Source organism: Bubalus kerabau, chromosome 4 (assembly GCF_029407905.1).
Source record: "Bubalus kerabau isolate K-KA32 ecotype Philippines breed swamp buffalo chromosome 4, PCC_UOA_SB_1v2, whole genome shotgun sequence".
Taxonomy (NCBI): domain Eukaryota; kingdom Metazoa; phylum Chordata; class Mammalia; order Artiodactyla; family Bovidae; genus Bubalus; species Bubalus kerabau.
This window is the reverse complement of record NC_073627.1, coordinates 30632232-30654575: the sequence shown is the minus strand read 5'-3', so window position 1 is coordinate 30654575 and position 22344 is coordinate 30632232. Positions and strand designations below refer to the sequence as shown.

The window sequence follows — 22344 nt, the reverse complement described above, 5'->3', positions numbered from 1 at the left end:
CAGATGGTGACCGCAGCCATGAAATTAAAAGACGCTTACTCCTTGGAAGGAAAGTTATGACCAACCTAGATAGCATATTGAAAAGCAGAGACATTACTTTGCCAACAAAGGTCCGTCTAGTCAAGGCTATGGTTTTTCCAGTGGTCATATATGGATGTGAGAGTTGGACTGTGAAGAAAGCTGAGCGCCGAAGAATTGATGCTTTTGAACTGTGGTGTTGGAGAAGAGTCTTGAGAGTCCTTTGGACTGCAAGGAGATCCAACCAGTCCATCCTAAAGGAGATCAGTCCTGGGTGTTCATTGGAAGGAATGATGATGAAGCTGAAACTCCAATACTTTGGCCACCTCATGTGAAGAGTTGACTCATTGGAAAAGACTCTGATGCTGGGAGGAATTGAGGGCAGGAGGAGAAGGGGACGACAGAGGATGAGATGGCTGGATGGCATCACTGACTCGATGGACATGAGTTTGAGTGAACTCCGGGAGTTGGTGATGGACAGGGAGGCCTGGCATGTGGCGATTCATGAGGTCACAAAGAGTCGGACAGGACTGAGCGACTGAACTGAACTGAACTGATTGAATATAAGGACCCCTTCTGTTTGTAGCAGCAAAAAGTTGGGAAAAACCTTCAGTGTTTAACATGGAAAGAGGAAAGCCGCTCAGTCTGGTCTTCCCAACCCAGAGATCAGAACCTGAGTCTCCTGCATTGCAGGCAGATTCTTTACCGTCTGAGACACCAAGGAAGTCCTACAATGGGGCTAATAAATGATGGTTAAATAAATGATGACACAACCATACAATGGTGCCTATGCAGCCCTGAACAACGTATCAGACGTGCTACCCTAGAAAGCAGAACGGTACATATATCAAGGACATAAATCTTATTTTTTGTTTATAAACAAACAAACAAAAAACATCTGGACACAAACACACAGATGGAAAGTTATACCTCAAAGTTCTGATGAAGAATGAGTGGCTCTCTTTGAATGCAGTGGGTGAGATTTTATGTCCTTTATGTTCTTTTATTGTTATTTTTGCTTCTCCATATGTTTTTTATTTGGCTGTAGTGCACATTGTACTGCTTTTGCTTTTGTAATTTAAAAAATTCACTTTGAAAAAAATCACATATATTCTCTAAATAATGTCAGGTAAAACTGTGTATATTACCAGAAGATTCTTTAGTTTCTGGGAGGATCCTTTAAATATTAACCCAGTACATATACAATTGTTGAACATATATCCCTTCCTTCTCCATGATGCCATTAAGGACTGAGCTTACTCTAAAGGTGGTGCTAGAAGACAGGCTGAAATTCTTACTAAACACCAAAGAGCCCACCGCTTTTTAATAACATGAGCTACTTTAATTTTAAATATTTATTATTAAAAATTCTAACATATACAAAAAATAGAAAGCAATGTTATAATGATCCTCTATCAACCCAGTTTCAACACATCAATTCATAGTCAACCTTGTTTCAAATACCATCATCCATTTTCCCCCCCATTCCCAAGTAATGTGAAGCAACCCCAGACATCTTATTTCATTGGCAAATGTTTCAATTTGTGTTCCAAAGATAAGGATGCTTTAGAAAAACAAAATAAAACCACAGTTCCATTATCCCAACTGAAAAAAACTGACAATAATCTCTTAGCAAATACCTAATCAAACTTCAAATTTCTGCTTGTACCAAGATTTTAAAAAATCTTAATCCATACCACGACACATGTATTAGAATGGTGAAAATCCCAAACACCGACAATACCAAATGCTGGCAATGATAAAGAGCAACAGGAACTCTCATTCATTGTTTGTGAGGATGCAAAATGGTGCAGCCCCTTGGGAAGACAACCTGGCAGTTTGTTACAAAAGTAAACAAATCCTCACCACATAACATCCATCACGCTCCTTGATATTTATCCAAAGGCAAGGTGGTGAATAGATAAATGGACACACAAACTGTGGTCCATACATATCATTATTCAGAATTAAAAAGAAACGAGCTGTCAAACCACAGAAGGACATGGAGGAACCTTAAATGTAGATTGCAAAGTGTAAGAAGACAGTCTGAAAAGGTTACATCCTGTATGATTCCAGTCATATGACATTCTGTGTGCATGCTGATTCTCTGTGTCATGTCAGACTCTTTTAGACCCCATAGATTGTAGCCCACCAGGTTCTTCAGTCCATGGGATTCTCCAGGCGAGGATACTGGCGTGGGTTGCCATACCCATCTCCAGGATCAAACTGAAGTCTCCTGCGTCTCCTGCATCGGCAGGCGTATTTTTTGCCACTGAGTCACCTGGGAAACCCCATATGACATTCTGGAGAAGGCAAAACTATGAAGACAGTAAAAAGATCAGTGCTCGCCAATGTTTGAAAGAAAGGTGAGGAAGACTAGGTAGATCACAGGGTATCACGGCTCACTTATTACTATAACTTGACTTCACCCCACTTCAAACTTCCCCTCAATAGTTTCTTGAAGTCCCAAGAGTGAGGGCCTAAGGCTGCTTTACTCAGTCAATACTATCCAATACATGTTTTGTACATGACACTCCAAGTTTTCCATTTTCTAAAGGAAAAGGGGAAACTCAGGTTTCCTAATAAGTCAAAGGCCAACAAGGTTCATACAAAGAGAAACCAAGAGAAACTTAAACACGGGGAGAGTCAAAGAGAGGGTGATGAATGAAGTGTATCAGAAGAAATTCCTCAGGCAAACAGCGCATGTGTTGGTCTGAAGAATGCTCCAGAAGGCAGCAAGCAAAGTTGAGGGTGGATCTATAGGGACAGAAAGCAGTTGCCTGCAGCTGGAGTTAAACAGGAATTGACTGGAAACGACGCGAGCACGCTTCTGGTGTGATGGGAACGTTCTAAAGCCCAGTCATGATGGATGGTTGTAACACGGAAAATTGTGTAAAAATCATCAGCCTGCACATCTTAAATGGGTGAATTTGACAATATGTAAATTACCCTTCCATAAAGCTGGGTTTTAAGTCAAGGGAGCTAAATAGATGAGCCTTCAGGGCTCTATGAATTATTTCTGAACTAAAAAGAGCCCCGTCCTCACTGTGAGTCAATTAGCGTGACTGAAGTCCAGGGGTACCTCACTACCAAGAATCAAGGCTAGAAAGATACACGCTTTGAAGAAGATGAGATAAAAGGGAAGAGACAGGCCTCACCCCCGAGCAGGATGGGCCTTCTTCCTGAGTGTGCTGCCAGCAGGTCCAACACATGGTCCCAGGAGCAGAAGAGAATGAGGAGGAAGGACAGAGCAGCAGCACCAGGTAGGACTCAGGAGGGCTGGACAGAAGGACACAAGCAGTGTGTCCTTAAAAGGGAAAAAAGCACAGCCCGCCGAGGGATCCAGAAAGGCTTCCTGGAGGAGGTGATGCTTACGAGCTGGTCTGTTCCTGGTGATCAGAACTGCTGTCAACATCCAGTGTGGCAGGAGGGTGGCAGCAGAGAGGGCAGGGGCTCCAGGCATGGACGAACATCCTGGAGGAGCAGGCCCAGTGGCAGGGCCAGGTCTGGCTCATCAGGACAAACAAAGACCTGATTGTGGCAAAGTCCTGAGTGTGTTTGGAGAACCAGCCCTGCTGTAGCCCAGGACTGGAGTCAAGGCAAGAAAAGGACTGGGACGTGGCTATAGCAGGACTGCGCTGGGTCCAGGCAGGAGCTCTGCCCCAGTCCCTTATGCAGCCAAGGCAGAGATCTTGTCTGAGGTGTCTCAGCACGGGGCTGGGCCAGCCAAAGCTGCAGCTCAGGACAAGGGCCCTGCTGCTGCAAAACCTGCCCTCTCATCTACCCTCCTCCAGCACTGACCCACAGCCAACCTGCCAAGATCACTGAGGCACCCATCTGAACAGGGTGCACTGACCAGTGTCCTGGGCACTGGCAGCTGGGAGGCTCCTCCCTGAACAAGCATGCACTTCAGCCCCTCCACCTAGGATGTCCGCATACTGAAAGTAGGTGGATTGTTTCAACCCTGTTCATGCTAGTCGTACCACCAATGTTATTTACATTACTTAATTATTCTGTAAACCAATGAACAGGAGTGCAGAAAGAGAGAGAGACATTGCTTCCTCAAAAACCACTCTGAATAGTCTGAAAAGACTGGATGAAAGCGACCTGTTAAGACAGGAGGTATTGTTCAGTCACTCAGTCGTGTCCAACTCTTTGCGACCCCTTGGACTGCAGCATGTCAGGCTTCCCTGTCTTTTGCCACCTCCCAGAGTTTGCTCAAATTCATGTCCATTGAGTTGATGATGTCATTCAACCATTTCATCCTCTGCTGCCCTCTTCTCCTCCTGCCCTCAATCTTTCCCAGTATCGGTCTTTTCCAGTGAGTCAGCTCTTCGCATCAGGTGGCCAAAGTATTGGAGCTTCAGCTTCAGCATTTGCCCTTCCAATGAATATTCAGGGTTGATTTCCTTTAGGAATGACTGGTTTGATCTCCCTGCAGTCCAAGGGACTCTCAAGAGTCTGCCCCAGCACCACAATTCGAAAGCATCAATTCTTCGGCATTCAGCCTTCTTTATGGTCCAACTCTCACATCTGTACATGACTTCTGGAAAAACCATAGCTTTGACTATACTGACTTTTGTTGGCAAAATGATGTCTCTGCTTTTAATGCACTGCCTAAAAAGGTTTGTCGTAGCTTTCTTTTCAAAGGAGCAAGTGTCTTTAATTTCATGGCAGTAGTCACCATCCACAGTGATACTGGAGCCCAAGAAACCTCAATTTTTAAAAATGTTCAAAGTTGCTATAAATGATGAGGAAACCCTTTGCAACCCAACCCAAATCAAGAAGCCTCTGTGTTTTTCAGGTGAGAGATGCCAGGCCAGGTTGGGTCAGGGGAACCCAGAGGAAATGAAAAGTGGGCAAATGTGGTGACAAAGACAGTCACACACTCCAGAAAGGAGGCTGACAGAAAACAGGACAGCTGATCTGGGTGACTGCAGTCGGAGGAGTCAGACGCTAGAGGAAGCTGGAACCCCGTGCAGTGAGAGGTGAGCACCATTCAGAAAAATCCCACGAGAACAAGAACACAGCGGAAGACCCAGAAGAGCTGGGGCTTTCTGTGTGTTGCTCATGGCTGCCTCCCTGGCACCTGGAAAGATGCCTGGGAGTCAGAAGACACAAATACTCGGTGAAGGAACAAATGGATAGACAGTGTCAGCTGTTGGGGTAGCGTTTCCGGAAGGCAGGTTCACTTTGGGGTGGAAATGCAGGTTTGGCCTGAGGGCCCAGAAGAGTGTCTCCCATGTGGGAGGGGACAAGAGAAGACATGCAGGAGGAGGTCTTTGAGCTTAACAGCAACCCCGTGAAGTCAGAAAGGAGGTTAGTAAGGATCTGATTCAATCACCCTCCAACATCCCCATCAAACCTTCACTCCAGTAACTGGGAGTTCTTCATTTCCTGGGGCTGAGCGCTTCTGATGTGCTGTGGCTGCTGGAACATTCTTCCATGCATGTGTGTGTATATGTGCTGTCATTTCAGTCATGTCCTCTCTGTGACTCCATGGCCTGCAGCCCACCAGGCTCCTCTGTCCATGGAATTCTCCAGGCAAGAATACTGGAGTGGGTTGCCATGCCTTCCTCCAGGGGAATCTTCCTGACCCAGGGATTGAACCTGTGTCTCTTACATCTACCTGCACTGGCAGGCAGGTTCTTTACTACTAGTGCCACCTGGGAAGCCCATTCTTTCATATATTCAGTCAAAACCTGACCCGAATTTTACTGCTTCAAACCAAAAAGGATAACTTTAATTTTGACTGAAAAAGGAATTGTTGACCAAGTGCAAGGGACGGTAGCTTTGGAAGGAAAAAACAGCACATTGTAATGCAGAGCTGGGAGCTCCTGGGCAAGATGTGCCAGACAGAGCCCATGGCAGGTGGGTTTATCTAATCGCCATAATTCCTGACTCTGAGGTCCTGTCCCACAGGGTGGTTTTCAAGGACAAAAGCACGTTTCATAAAGACAGCTCCACGTTAGGCTCCACTCTTGCTTCCTCACAGAGGCCACTGCACTTCCTTCTCACCACTTCCTGAGATGGGTGTGGTCAACCTTGTCTTACAGGTGAGGAAACTGGAGAAGCTTCTCCAAGGGGGAGGCTCTGATCCTCCAATGAGTAAAGACACGGATGGGAGAAAATTGAGTCACTGTTCAGAAGTTTACCCTGAGTCTCAGCGTGAAAGAAAGTCACCTGTGTGGACACAGCCCCCAGAACGTGATACAACAGACTTCCCTCTGCGAAGATGGATGATTCTAGAAAATCACTAGATCTATCTGGAAAGTCTTGGCCATTCATAAGAAGGGAACCAAATGAAAAAGCCAAATAAATAAGCACCTATGAAACAGTCACTGGAAGAAATAGGAAATTTTAGAAAATCTCTAATGTGTATCCACATTGAAATTCAAGGAGCTTTTACAGCTGTGAAGCTACAGCAAGAGGTTATGAAGAAGAAACAATTTGAGATCAGATAAATCAGACAAAAGATGAAACACACAATAGCTGAAGTAAAGAAACAAAGCAAAGCACATTAGATGATAAACTTTAAAAAAATCAGAGGATGCACGAAAGTAATCAAAAGGATTAAAGAAAATATTAATACGTGATGGGGAAGATATACTCAGGAGACAGAATATACACATATTTGAATTCCCTGAAGTAGGCTCCAGGGTAAAGAGAAAACCAATAATTAAAGTCATAACAGAATGCCTTGAGGGCATTTAATAAATCTACCACCCAATCTAGAAACTCTTAAGCAAAAGAGGAAAGGAAGAACTGAACCTGCAAATCAATATCTCAAGCCAACTTTCTGCATCTGATTTAATGGGGAAAGATCAAAAGCAATCACAGTAAAATGAGAACAAGGACATCACTAGCATTTAACACAACCCAAGTGTCACACACACGACACAGCAGGAATGAGAAAGAAAAGACACAGCCATAGGGATGAAGGAGAAAAAGGGCTTTGTTATCTGCAGCTGATAGAATCGTCCACTTGGAGATCATGGGAGAATCAACTGAAAACCATCAGTACCAGTAAGGGAAGGAGTCAGTTACAAATTAGATAGTTTAAAAAATATCTAATTAAAAAAATACAGTGAATGTTCACCTCAGCAACACACATCCTAAAATTGGAAGGACACAGAGAAGATTGGTGTGGAGGATGACATGCACGTTCATGAAGTTTTCCACATTAAAAAAGAAGAAAAAGCAATCCCACTCACAAAAGTAATAAAAGTATAAACCTGGGCGTAAACTCAACAAACAGAAGAAAAAGGAGAAGAAATACATGAACTATAGAGAAAGACGAAAAGGAAGGCTCAGAGAGGCGGCCACATTTCTGGACGGAAAGACTGCAAAAAAGTCAGTATTTCTGGAGGGACAAGTAGGGAGAGTGCCCTCCTTTGAACCACAGGTTCCCAGAGAGGAACCCTGAAAGCCACCAAACCCTGATGATCATGTACCTCTGGGAAGTATAGGGTCATGAAACTGCCAGGTACCCTCAAAGAATCCAAGACTTTATAATAGCAGTACCAAGTTCAAAACCTCCTCACAGTGGTGTCACCCTGGACACTGCAGAAGTTAAAGCTATTTCCTGGTTAGTCAGTGATGGAGGGATAAAGAAAATGTGGTTTACATACAAGGGAATATTATTCAGCCTTGAAAAGGCTCTCTCCTAGGGCCTGGCCATAGCCTCTGATTGGGTCTTCCCCCATCCATTAGTCCAGTCTGCACAGGCAGCCAAAATGCTCCTTCTAAAATGAGGTTAAGTCCAGAAGAATGGATGAAGAAGACGTGGTACACATATACAATAGAATACTACTCAGACATTTAAAAGAATGAAATAACGCCATTTGCAGAGACATGGATGGATTTAGTGTCATACTGAGTAAAATAAGTCAGACAGAGAAGGAGAAATATTGTATGACATCCCTTATATGTAGAATCTTAACACATGACACAAAACAGAAACAGACTCACAGACTTAGAGAACAAACTTATGGTTGCCAGGGTGGGGGGAAGGGATAGTTAGGGACTCTGGGATCCATATGGACACACTGCTATATTTAAAATGTATAGCACAGGGAACTGTGCTCAATGTTCTGTGGCAGCCTGGATGGGAGGGGAGTTTGGGGGAGAGTGGATACATGTATAACAGACTGAGTCCCTTTGCTGCCCATCTGAAACTAACACAACATTGTTAATTGACTAGTAGCAGTGGTATCCAACTCTTGCAATCCCATGGACTGTAGCCCGCCAGGCTGCTGTCCATGGAATTCTCCAGGCAAGAATACTGGAGTGGTTAGCCATTCCCTCCTCCAGTGGATCTTCCTGGTCCAGGGATCAAACCCAGGTCTCCCCCATTGCAGGCAGATTCTTTACCATCTGAGCCACCAGTATAGCTACCATTAACCGGCTATACTGCAATATAAAAATAAAAAGTAAATAAAACGAGGTCGGGTGAGTCACTCCTCCTTCCCTCAGCCCCCAACCCCAGCCCTCTGCCCTGCACCCCTCCCATCTTGGCTGCAACCATGTGCCTGCACTGTTCTCGTCAATGTTTGTTCATGGAGCTCCATGGATGGGGGATCTCTGTCCTGCCTCCTGAGGTTGCCCTGTTGCCTAAAACAGTGTCAGACACACAGTAGGCACTCAAAAATGTTTGTAGACCTAATTGCATGAATATCAAAAGGACCTCTAGTCAGAGTGGGGGCTCCCAGAACATGAGTCAGTGTGTGGACGAGGTTGCCATCTACTGGTGGGGCTCTCTTGCAGCTTTGGCAGGAGGGGGTACCTAAAAGGCTCAGCATCTCTTGGGGCCCTGGGATGTGCAGTTAGGGGGTATCAGGGACGACAGCCATCTACCACCAGGGGCCACCCCATTCTCTAAGCCCATGCCCATCAGTTAAGACCAGATCTGCATCACAGACACTGGAGGGAGAAAAGGAGGAAGCAGGTGTCTGGGCTGGGCTCTACCACAGAGATGTTATAATATTGATTCGAAATCAGTTGGGAAGAGCAAGTGTTCAGTGTGGAAATGGGCGGGCATGGAGAAGACAAAGTAACGCTCGTGTGACCTCCCTGAAGTGTCATGATCTGGACGAAACACTGCCTTCTCCTGGAGGCTGTGGTGAGGTTGAGCGAGGCCAGCACCTGGTGCAGGGTGGGGTGGAGGAGGGTGCCAGGTAGGGCTGGATCACCTGCCCCATCCACACCCCTTCCTGCCTTCCAGTGGTTGCTCTGGGTACTGCAGATGGTGACAGGGCCCTGGGGATGCTCGGGCCTGGACATCAGAACCCAGAGACAGTCCAGCCCCTTCACCAAGCTCCCCCAGCACCCAGGTTAGACAGCGCATTAGCAGCAGTTGCCATCATATGATCAGTACTACCTAAAGAGTGAGCATTTTCTTCTGTGCTAGGTTTGAGGGCTCCTCCCCAAGGACAGATCGATTCCCAGCAAAGGGTACAATACAGGCTGATCACAGGTTTAACTGCTATGAGTTTAAAACCACAACACTGTATAATTGTTTCATGACAGGATCCCTTCCAAAATTAACATACTTGAAAGAAAACAGATTATACCATCCCACGCCATTACCGAAAACACGTCCCAAAGCCAAATGTTGAGGGCCATAAAAAGAATTCTGTCCCCTAAGTGTTTACATACAATTTATATCTTTCCTTTAGGAGGAAATCAATCACATACTGCTAGTATTTTCCTTCTTTTCTTTAGTTTCATTTTTGTCTTTACAGCTGAATCTATAGAGTGGTGGTGACCCCAGTGAGCTCCTGATGGGGGTGCCCTTTCTAACAGTGAGTCACTTCCTTCTTTGTCTCAATGGTCCTGAGATATTAAAACCCACACTTATTACTAGTGCCAGTGCTCTCATTCCCCTGGTTTTCATGCACGTAAAATAAAGACCAAGTGTGAGCTGATATTCACAGAACCACCTAACACGACTGCACAGTGGCAGGGGTGCTGGCACCTGCAGCAGAGACAGACCTCTGATGGATGACCTGCCGGCCAGTGCTCCTAATGGCCGGTTTGTCAGCTGATGCATGGGTCTAATTCACAGGAATGGGGCAGATTGGGGATATGTGACCATGTACAAAAGTGCCAGCTGTACAAAAGCTGATAGGAAAATATTGAGGACTGCCCGCACTTAAAACCCAAAAGCTCCACAGACAAGTGCAATTTTTTAATCCAACTTGATTAAGTCAAAGGATGTAATTTCATTACAATCAAGGTAATCTCATTACATTCAAGAATTTGAATGATAACTGTTGGAATACTTTCCAAATAGCCCATCACAGTTTATGAAGCATTCACAGACCTTTGCTATGACATCACTGAGCTGAAGATCTGTGCATATTTCCTCAATATGAGAATAAGAAAACTAAAGCCCATGGAGTGAGAAAACCAGTAAAACTGGTTTTACGAAGTCTTTCTTTAGGATCCTGAATAAAGGGAACATGTGCTATGATTAAGCAGTTAAATTACTGACAAACAAATGGTTAAGACACACACAAAAAGGCAAGTAGAAGAGTAAGGATTGGGCTAAAGCAAAAAAGAAATTTAGGTTATAGTCCGTCTTGTCCAGGCTATGGCTTTTCCAGTAGTCATGTATGGATGTGAGAGTTGGACTATAAAGAAAGCTTAGCACCAAAGAATTGATGCTTTTGAACTATGGTGTTGGAGAAGACTTTTGAGAGTCCCTTGGACTCCAAGGAGATCCAACCAGTCCATCCTAAAGGAAATCAGTCCTGAGTGTTCATTGGAAGGACTGATGTTGAGGCTGAAACTCCAATACTTTGGCCACCTGATGCGAAGAACTGACTCATTGGAGAAGACCCTGATGCTGGGAAAGACTGAAGGTGGGAGAAGGGGATGACAGAGGATGAGATGGTTGGATGGCATCACCGACTCAATGGACATGAGTTTGGGTGAACTCCAGGAGTTGGTGATGGACAGGGAGGCCTGGTGTGCTGCAGTCCATGGGGTCGTGAAGAGTCAGACACGACTTAGCAACTGAACTGAACTGATTCTGTTTTTAATTTTTAAAGCAATGTCTGTATGTGTTTTTAACATTTTGAAACAGTATAGATAGATCTAATATGGAAGGTCTCCTTCCCCCACCACTTTCAATACTCTCCTCAAAGTAACATCCCTATATCCTTCCAGGAAAACAGTTATGACTTCAAAAATTAAATCATGTATTTAAAAATCAAAACACATGAGGTCAGACTATACACACCATCTTATTTTTCCCACTTAGTAATCATCTTTCCCTGTTGGTACATATAAATCTACCGTGTCCATTTTCATGGCTGCATACTATTCTGCCATACCAAAATCTCATTATGCAACCAGCCCTGGACTGATACACACTTGGGTATTTCCAGTGTTTTACTGTTAAAATAATGCCACAACCAAACATCTTGTTCATGTATATAGGCATTCTTTTTCAAGTATATCAGTTCAGTTCAGTCACTCAGTCATGTCCGATTCTTTGCGACCCCATGAAGTGCAACATGCCAGGCCTCCCTGTCCATCACCAACTCCTGGAGTTCACCCAAACTCAGGTCCATCGAGTCGGTGATGCCATCCAGCCATCTCATCCTCTGTTGTCCCCTTCTCCTCCTGCCCCCAATCCCTCCCAGCATCAGAGTCTTTTCCAATGAGTTAACTCTTCGCATGAGGTGGCCAGAGTATTGGAGTTTCAGCTTTAGCATCAGTCCTTCCAAAGAACATCCAGGACTGATCTCCTTTAGAATGGACTGGTTGGATCTCCTTGCAGTCCAAGGGACTCTCAAGAGTCTTCTCCAACACCACAGTTCAAAAGCATCAATTCTTTGGCGCTCAGCTTTCTTCACAGTCCAACATAATGCTAAATGCTAAGTGGTAGAAATCCTTGGTGAAAGATCATACATGTTTCAAATGTAGATAGATTTTACCAGATTGTCCTTGTCATCAGCAATATGTGGTGTGGCTCCCCTCACCCTTAATTAAATAAAAAATTATCAATCATTTTGTAGTTCTTTTTTAAAATTTATTTTGGCTGTGCTGCATAGCATGTGGAATCGTATTTCCCTGGCCAGGGGTTGAACCTGTGTCCCCTGCTGTGGAAGCACAAAGTCCTAACTGGACCACCAAGAAAGTTCCTCAATCATTTTAATTTTTACTAATCTGTTAGGGGAAATCACATATTGTAATTATTGCCCTGAATTATATCTTTTTACCTCTAAGTGGGACTTAGTCTCTTTTTTCTGTTGGCTGTGCTGGGTCTTCATTGCTGTTGTCTTGTTGTGGAGCGCAAGCTCTAGTGCTAACATACTCAGTAGTCCTGGTGCACAGGCTTAGTTGCCCTGCAGCATGTGGGATCCTCCAGGACCAGGGACTGAATCTTTGCCCTTACATTGGCAGGCAGATTCTTAACCATTACACCACCAGGGAAGTCCCAGCATCTTTCTAGTGGCTATCTGTATTTCCTTTTTATATGAACGACCCATTTTTCTTTTGTACTATTTTTCTTATTGATTTATACAAACTCATTGTAAATAAGCCCCCTTTGTTACATGTCTTGCAAATAATTTACCCTTATTTACAAAGCAGTGTGTAATATTTATGTGATTTTTTTCCACCAGTTGACTTTTGTGCTTGTTCTTTCCAAGGCCGAGACCACAAGTTGATTCTCTGATGTTTTCTCTCTGCACATTCATGGTTTCACTTTTTAAGGTTTAAATTTTAATCCACTTGGAATTTACTCTGATGAGAGGCATGAGATAGGGATCCAGCTTTATTTTTTCCTAAAGACCCAATCAGTCGTTACTTGTGAGTGAATTATCCATCTTGATAGAAACTACTACTGTAATCCTACACGAAATCCTCCAATCCTGTGGACTGTCTGCTCCACTGAATAGTCCTCCCCGATCGCTGATGTTTCAGAAACTTCCTGGTTATCTGAGAGTATTTATTCTTCTACATTAGGGTTTATCAACAGCACACTACTGACATTTCGGGCAGGACCCTTCCTTTCTGTGAGGGGCTATCCTGTGCCTTGCAGGAAGTTTAGCAGCACCACTGACCTCTGCCCACTAGATGGCAGTATCACCCCCAGTGATGCCAACCAAAACTGTCTGCAGACTTTGCCAGTGGTTCCCTGGGTTGGGGTGAAGGGCAAAATCGCCTGAGGTTGAGAACTCCTGTTTCATATAAATCGGTCTCATTTTATCAGTGTTTCTGCTCTCAAATTCCCACTGATACTATAACTGAGATGAAGACAAATTCATAGGATACTTCAGACATTTGTATTATTTAACATATCTACTAAATTTAATCTTTGTTATATTTAGTTTTATCCAAGAACCAGGTATATATACCCTTCTACTTATGCATACCTTCATTTATGTCCTTTAAAAAGAGCTTTAGGATTTTTAAAATATAGGCCCTGGTCATATTGTTTGTGTGCATGCATGCTCAGCTGTGTCCAACTCTTTGCAACCCTGTGGACTGTGGCTCCTCTCTCCACGGAATTCTCAAGGCAATAATACTGGAGTGGGCTGCTATTCCCTTCTCCAGGAGATCTTCCCTACCTGGGGATCAAACCCGCGTCTCCTGCTTTGGAGGTGGATTCTTCATCCACTGTGCTACCTGGGAAGTCCCAGTATTAAGCTTACTACTGGTATTTTACCTTTTTCATTCCTTTATAAATGGGATTATTTCTTATGTTATTATCTTTCCTAACTAGTTACTGATGAGAAAGCTATTGGTATTTCACATTCTATAATTAGCCACACACTGAAGTCTTATCCTATCTAACACATTTTCAGGACATGATAAGGTTTTTCTAATGATACAACTTTCAGGAAATTCTAAGCATAAAATGTTATTGTCTGCATAAAATCACCATTATATTCTAACATGAACACCCTCCTATAGCTCTCCTGTCTCACTGCCTAGCTTAATACTTGCAGAAAAAAATTGGTGATGGGCAACCAACGTGAGTTTGAGTGAACTCCGGGAGCTGGTGATGGACAGGGAGGCCTGGCATGCTGCGATTCATGGGGTCGCAAAGAGTCGGCCACAACTGAGTGACTGAACAGAACCTTAAGTCATTCTTGATTTTAATGGAAATACTTCTAAGATTTCACCATACAGCATAATGCTGGTTTTGGCTGGAGATACATACATTTCATATCACTAAAGAAGTACCCATACACTTGTAATCTACCAAGAGTTTTTTTTTTTTTTTAATCACAAAGAAGTGAAAGTAAAATCAAAGAGTGCTCTCTTTGTCCAAGGCATGTTCCATCTCTATTGGGATGACCTCATGGTTTTTCTTCTTTAGCCTGTCAATATTGTGTGATGGATTATATTCCTGAATTTCCTGGTAAGCCAATCTTGGATGGCATAAATCCACTTGGTTTTGATATGCACTATTGCAAACCATTCACTATCACGGTAATCCAAATCTATGCCCCAACCAGTAACGCTGAAGAAGCTGAAGTTGAACGGTTCTATGAAGACCTACAAGACCTTTTAGAACTAACACCCAAAAAAGATGTCTTTTTCATTATAGGGGACTAGAATGCAAAAGTAGGAAGTCAAGAAACACCTGGAGTAACAGGTAAATTTGGCCTTGGAATACGGAATGAAGCAGGGCAAAGACTAATAGAGTTTTGCCAAGAAAATGCACTGGTCATAACAAACACCCTCTTCCAACAACACAAGAGAAGACTCTACACATGGACATCACCAGATAGTCAACACAGAAATCAGATTGATTATATTCTTTGCAGCCAAAGATGGAGAAGCTCTATACAGTCGGCAAAAACAAGACCAGGAGCTGACTGTGGCTCAGACCATGAACTCCTTATTGCCAAATTCAGACTGAAATTGAAGAAAGTAGGGAAAACCACTAGACCATTCAGGTATGACCTAAATCAAATCCCTTATGATTATACAGTGGAAGTGAGAAACAGATTTAAGGGCCTAGATCTGATAGATAGAGTGCCTGATGAACTATGGAATGAGGTTCGTGACATTGTACAGGAGACAGGGATCAAGACCATTCCCATAGAAAAGAAATGCAAAAAGCAAAATGGCTGTCTGGGGAGGCCTTACAAATAGCTGTGAAAAGAAAAGCGAAAAGCAAAGGAGAAAAGGAAAGATATAAACATCTGAATGCAGAGTTCCAAAGAATAGCAAGAAGAGATAAGAAAGCCTTCTTCAGCGATCAACGCCAAGAAATAGAGGAAAACAACAGAATGGGAAAGACTAGGGATCTCTTCAAGAAAATCAGAGATACCAAAGAAACATTTCATGCAAAGATGAGCTCGATAAAGGACAGAAATGGTATGGACCTAACAGAAGCAGAAGATATTAAGAAGAGATGGCAAGAATACACAGAAGAACTGTACAAAAAAGATCTTCATGACCCAGATAATCACGATGGTGTGATCACTGACCTAGAGCCAGACATCCTGGAATGTGAAGTCAAGTGGGCCTTAGAGAGCATCACTACAAACAAAGCTAGTGGAGGTGATAGAATTCCAGTTGAGCTATTCCAAATCTTGAAAGATGATGCTGTGAAAGTGCTACACTCAATATGCCAGCAAATTTGGATAACAGCACAGGCCACAGGACTGGAAAAGGTCAGTTTTCATTCCAATCCCAAAGAAAGGCAATGCCAAAGAATGCTCAAACTACTGCACAATTGCACTCATCTCACACACTAGTAAAGTAATGCTCAAAATTCTCCAAGTCAGGCTTCAGCAATATGTGAACCGTGAACTTTCTGATGTTCAAGCTGGTTTTAGAAAAGGCAGAGGAACCAGAGATCAAATTGCCAACATCCGCTGGATCATGGAAAAAGCAAGAGAGTTCCAGAAAAACATCTATCTCTGCTTTGTAGACTATGCCAAAGCCTTTGACTGTGTGGATCACAATAAACTGTGGAAAATTCTGAAAGAGATGGGAATACCAGACCACCTGACTTGCCTCTAGAGAAACCTCTGCCTCTTGAGAAATTTGTATGCAGGTCAGGAAGCAACAGTTAGAACTGGACATGGAACAAAAGACTGGTTCCAAATAGGAAAAGGAGCTCATCAAGGCTGTATATTGTCACCCTGTTTATTTGACTTATATGCAGAGTACATCATGAGAAACGCTGGACTGGAAGAAACACAAGCTGGAATCAAGATTGCCGGGAGAAATATCAATAACCTCAGATATGCAGATGACACCACCCTTATGGCAGAAAGTGAAGAGGAACTCAAAAGCCTCTTGATGAAAGTGAAAGTGGAGAGTGAAAAAGTTGGCTTAAAGCTCAACATTCAGAAAACGAAGATCATGGCATCTGGTCCCACCACTTCATGGGAAATCGATGCAGAAACAGTGGAAACAGTGGCAGACTTTATTTTTCTGGGCTCCAAAATCACTACAGATGGTGACTGCAGCCATGAAATTAAAAGACGCTTACTCCTTGGAAGGAAAGTTATGACCAACCTAGATAGCATATTGAAAAGCAGAGACATTACTTTGCCAACAAAGGTCCATCTAGTCAAGGCTATGGTTTTTCCTGTGGTCATGTATGGATGTGAGAGTTGGACTGTGAAGAAGGCTGAGCACCGAAGAATTGATGCTTTTGAACTGTGGTGTTGGAGAAGACTCTTGAGAGTCCCTTGGACTGCAAGGAGATCCAACCAGTCCATTCTGAAGGAGATCAGCCCTGGGATTTCTTTGGAAGGAATGATGCTAAAGCTGAAACTCCAGTACTTTGGCCACCTCATGCGAAGAGTTGACTCATTGGAAAAGACTCTGATGCTGGGAGGGATTGGGGGCAGGAGAAGAAGGGGATGACAGAGGATGAGATGGCTGGATGGCATCACTGACTCGATGGACGTGAGTCTCAGTGAACTCCGGGAGTTGGTGATGGACAGGGAGGCCTGGCATGCTGCACTTCATGGGGTCGCAAAGAGTTGGACACGACTGAGCGACTGATCTGATCTCTGTTAATTTGCTGAATTCTACTCGCTAAAATTTTCACCTCACGTTTTTACACCAATATTTGAGAGTGAGGTCAGTAGGTTAGTTTTTTAGTGGTGCTTTGTTAACTTGTAAAAACAGTCTTAGGCTGGCTTGATAAAAATATATTGTACTTTCATATGCTGTATTTTAAAAACAAAATGTGTGAGGGCTTCCCTGGTGGTTCAGTGGTAAAGAATCCACATGCCAATGCAGGAGACACAGGTTCCAGCCCTGATATGGGAGGATCCCACATGCCGCGGAGCAACTAAGCCTGTGAGCCACAACTATTGACCCTGCGCTCTAGAGCCTGGGAGCCACAATTACTGAAGCCCATTCTAGAGCCTGTGCTCTGCAACAAGAGAAGCCACTGCAGGGAGAAGCCTGAGCACAGCAACTAGAGTCGCCCCTGCTCACCGCAAGTGGAGTAAAGCCTGCGCATCAATAAATAAAATTATTTAGAAAAACCAAATGTGTGTATATTTAGTATGAAACCAGTCTTTTGAAAAGTAAAACTGGTTGTAGAGAAACATGAGGCCATTCCCACATCATAAAAAGAGTCACATATATTCTTTACAGATTCAACTTTTTGAAAACTGAGTAAATTAAAATGTGCCTTGGAAAGCTAATCTGTGATATTTTACGTAAAAGTGAAAAAGTCACAAGCAGGCTACCATTAAACCCCAATCATAAATGAACATTTTAGCTGTTCCCATCTTGGACGACTGAGCAATACATTACTATTAATTATGGGCCTGCATTGTGAGTTGGACCACGGAAAGCTCAGTTTTCTTATCTACATGCTGCAAAAGAAAATGTAATATATTCTTGAATGAAATATATTCTTTGATGTTTTAAGTTTCCAATGCTCTGAATAATGGATTTTAAAAAAAACCTTTTCTGTTTCTCAAGAAACTGCTAACACAGAGAATGCCCACGGCTTTCAGCGGCCACTGGCGTCTGAACGACTGTAAGCAGTCTTGAGATCTTCCTGGTCTCCACAGGACCCAGAATGCAGGCTGGGCAGCTCCGCCAGGGACCTGCAGGCCCACGCACTCATCTACACTGCAACACCAAGACCCCAAGACAGCCCCACGGTTGTACCAACCTGCCTGGATCCCCACGAAGGCCACACGTGCAAAGTGACGGACAAGCAGAGGGGCGGAGGGACACACAGGGCTCCCCACCGCCTCCATGTCCCCTTGTGTCTGTCTCCCCGAGACAAAGAAACCCCCCGTTGTGGAATGTTGCCTAAAAGCTCCTGACTCAAAGTGGTCCCGACAGACCTGACAAGGAAAGGGGGAGTGAAGCCCTGAGATGCTTTCAAATGGACAAGAATGGGCTTCCAGGGCTCCTCTGCCCCGGGCTTCCCCTACATGTCCCACGCCTCCCCAGACCCCGCCCACCTACCCCCACCTCCCTGAGACCCTCCCACCTCCTTGTCCCCACTCCCGCCTACCTGAGGGGCCCCTCAGGCGGCTCTCGGTGAGCTCGGAGATGGCCCCGGACGTGGACGTCTTTTTCAGCCGAGCTGCTGCCCCGGAAGCGACGGCCGCCCCGGGCTTGTTGAGGGTGTCCTCGCTGCTGGCCCGCTTGAGCTGAGAGGTGGAGGAGAGAGGGTGAAGAGATGCGTTCTCGGGAAGGAGCGCCATAAACCAGCAAACCACAGAGCGGGCCCCACCTGCCCACCCCGCTCCTCGGGCGGCAGTGGGCCGGAGGGAACAGCGCAGAGTGGACAAACCCAGATGCCCTCTGGTCCTAGCGCGGTCCTCCAGCACTGCTTCAGAGATCCCTGTAAGGTCGTGGGCAGTCACCACCCATCAATCACATTCAAATAATGAAGTTTTAAAAATATGATGTGTATTTTTATGTATTATTTGGCTGAGACACCCCCACCCCCTGCCCCCAGCGTGCAGGCCAAGCAGGGATGGAACCCATGCCCCATGCATTGGAAGCAGGGAGTCAACCACTGGACCACCAGGATGGTCCTGATGTATTATTGTTTTTTTTCTTAAGTTAAAAGACTGGGAACCAATGAAAAAAGAACTATATGGCACACAGAAGTCAGGATAGAGTGACACACAAGAAATTCAAAGACAATAAAAAGTAGCACAAAAACCTCTGGAGGTTCTTCCCTTCTCAGAGGGAAGAGATACAAACAGGTGAACATCCACAGGTGCCCACCCCAAGCGCTGGCAGGCAACCCCATACACACCATGTTCAGATGGAGGAGAGGGACTGCTGTGGAGCCAGAAGAATGGTTAGGGATGGCAGAAAGACAGCAGGACCCCTGCTCCTTGTCTGCCTTCTTCCCCCGCAGGGAAGGCAGAGAACGAACATTTGCTGAAAGGTATTGAAGTGTGTGTGTGTGGGGGGGGGGGGGGGGGTGGCCCTAGGGGTGGCCCTAAATGAGCTCACACTCCGGCTCAGGTAAACCATACCTGAGCTGAAGGAGAAAAACCACAAATAAGTTCTCCCAACTACAGAGTCTTGGTTAAAGATAGCTGTGGAGGGGATCCTTCTAGAAGACGAGGCAGGCAGGTGTCTGGAGCCTCCGCAAACACACATGACACTCTGAGAAACAGCATGAAAATTCCCTCGAATCAACAGGAGACCTGGAGTGGGAAGCCCGGGCCACCACACTGGTCAGGGGCCCCATCCTGCTCTAGGGCCATTTCCTGAAGGTTAAGGAGCCCAGAGAGGGAGAACGGGGAGGGGGTGGAACAGAGAGCCTGGGCCCCCTCCCCTCTCACCACAGCCCCCAGAGCTGCTCCCACCATCCTGGACACTGTGCTCCGAAGGCCTACTGCCAGCTGGGTGTCCACCCTCAGTGCATGCAATGTGCCGAATCCACGGGCCAGGGTGCACACGGGTCACAGCGGAGTGGGCAGCCTGCTCTCAGGGTCAACAACCAGCAAAGGGGCTAGTTCCTGTGCAGTGACTCATGAACAGTGAAGAAAACAAAAATGGGAGGGGTGGGCGTCCTCATGGAGCAGGTGCCCCGGACCAGGCCTGGAGGACCAAGTGGATGGGGTGTCCCTGAGGCTGCAGGTGTACGCTAAGAGCTGGGGGCAGGGAGCAGGGTGGGGAAGGAAGGGGGAGCACATGGGGCCAGGGCAGGACCCTCCTGGCTCCTGGAGAAATAAGGATGAGGAGCAGCAGTGACAAGGATTCGGACGTGATGAGCAGACAACAGGGAAACCCATGTGTTCCAGCCAGGCGAGCCATCCAGTTGAGTCTGCTGGAGAGACCCCTCTGTGAGCAGAAGCGAAGGAGGGCTCGGGCAGGGTGGGGGAGGGGAGAGAGGAGGCAGCTGGGAGGGCAGACAGGGGTGGGGAAATAGAGAGAGCACCTGGGGAGGTGGAAGGAAGGCAAAGTCAAGTTCTTGCTGTGAAGACTAGGTGGTAAGCCTGTTTGGAGGGTCAGAGGCAGAATTAAGGGAACAGACAGGAGCTGATGACATGCAGCAGCCTGGGTCCTTCTACGTCCTTGACTCACATGTTACTTCCGATTCAAAGCACAACTTGACCACACTGGACTTGACAAAGAGCATTAACTAACTCGCTCGAGGCTGCATGGATGAGGCAGGACTGGGAGGCAGGCCCGGGACTGTGTTTCCAACGCCTGTATGATTTCAACTGGGCTGGAGCCCAAGAGGAGCCAGGAGACGCCGGGGACACCACCGGGGCTTGTGGACAGGGCTGAAGGACAGCCATGTCACATGGGCGGCACAGGGTGGCAGCTTAGGGCACCAGCTCTAAGTCCAGACTTGGAATCCTGGGTTGGAATCTTGGCTCTGCCTCTTACTGGCTGTGTGACCCAGGGCAAATTACTTTATCTGTCTGTGCTTTTGTTTTTTTTTCTGTGCTTTTGTTTCTTCACCTGATAAACAGATCAAGCCATGGTACACATCTGAGTGAACTCCGAGAAGCCCACTTCTGAGTTCCATTTTACCAGCTGTACCCAACTTCCTCGGCCTCTTCTTGGACTTTGGGGTCCCAACCTGTATTATAAAAAGATCTGATCCCATCCTTCACTGGCAAAAGGATAAGACAGACATGCTCCAGGCCAGTGGCGTGCTGTCTCCCTAGTGCAGCATGGCCCGTTTGGGTGGCAGCAAAGCTTTTACAGGAAGCCCTTCATTTCTCCTGCACCTTCCACGAGGAATTCCTTTGGAGAAAGATTCACTGCTTAGTACTTTCCCCAGAGGCAGGACATACAGACCCTAGATTGATCCTTCCTGTCCTCTGAGGCAAACAGCTAAAGCCTCTCTTATTATTTCTTGGAGGCAATATCAGACACAGAACATTTCCACTGGGCCAGAGCCTAAGAGGAGCCAGGAGACGCCGGCCACACGGCTGGAGTGAGGTTACTAATTCATCTTTCTCTGTTCATGGCTGCATTCTTGACTTTGTTTCCTGGTCATCGAATGCAGCTTTGGCACCACCTGAGATCTCTGGTTTGTTATACAAGATCCCTACAAAAGCATCAGTCTTGCTTTGATGTGTTTAATAAGTATTTTCACCAACGCTTCCACTGATATTTAAGCTGCTGAGCACCTGTACATGAAAGCTTACAAAAGGAAAATATCTGAACAGCTCACAGATTCATGTAGCTAAGATATTCCTTCAATTCCACAAAAAGGGGGTGGGGGATGTCAAAGTTCTCAAACAATCACACAAAACACAATCTGGTCTTTCAAGGTGGAAAACATGTTAACGATTGGAGCAGTGGTTCTCAAACTTCAGGGTTTGTCAGAATCCTAAGGGCCTGTTAAAATGCAGACGGATGCCTGCACCCCAGCCCCAGTGCCCCTGCCAAGTTTCTGATCCCCTAGGTCTGGGTAGGGCCTGAGGATCTGCATCTCAGACGAGTTCCCAGGGGATGCTGGTACTGCTGCTGTGGGTTCCACACTTTGAAAACCAAAAGGTTTTAGAGTAGCACTGTCAGTGAAAATATTATACAAACCATGGACCTAAGTTTACATGGTCTGGGAGGAACATTAAAAAACATAAATGAAACAGGCAACCTTAAATTTAGTGATATATTTTCTGGATGCAATACATTCAAAATATTATCAATTAATGTAGAACACACCGATGAGGTCTTTTCCTTTTTTTGCACTCGGTCTTCAAAACCTGATGTGTGTCTTGCACTCCCAACACACTTCAGGGATCATCACCGCCACACGGGCTGGTGGCTCCTGCTTCGGGCAGTGCAACTGTGGAGCATTCTTTCCTGAAGGACAGCAACAGGACTGACCCAGTCCCCAAGACTCAAGGAGAACATAAACCATGAGACCGCTTTACG

The 22344-nt window shown here is 45.4% G+C and overlaps 1 protein-coding gene across 3 annotated transcripts in view; it reads right to left on the bottom strand.

The window, feature by feature from the left end:
• SPECC1 (sperm antigen with calponin homology and coiled-coil domains 1) overlaps positions 1-22344 on the bottom strand; it is a 212290-nt gene that overhangs the window by 129514 nt on the left and 60432 nt on the right. For all 3 annotated transcript variants that reach the window (XM_055576420.1, XM_055576422.1, XM_055576421.1), the window contains one exon: positions 18494-18632. In XM_055576420.1, the coding sequence (XP_055432395.1) occupies positions 18494-18632 (139 nt within the window). The remainder of the gene's footprint in view (positions 1-18493; positions 18633-22344) is intronic.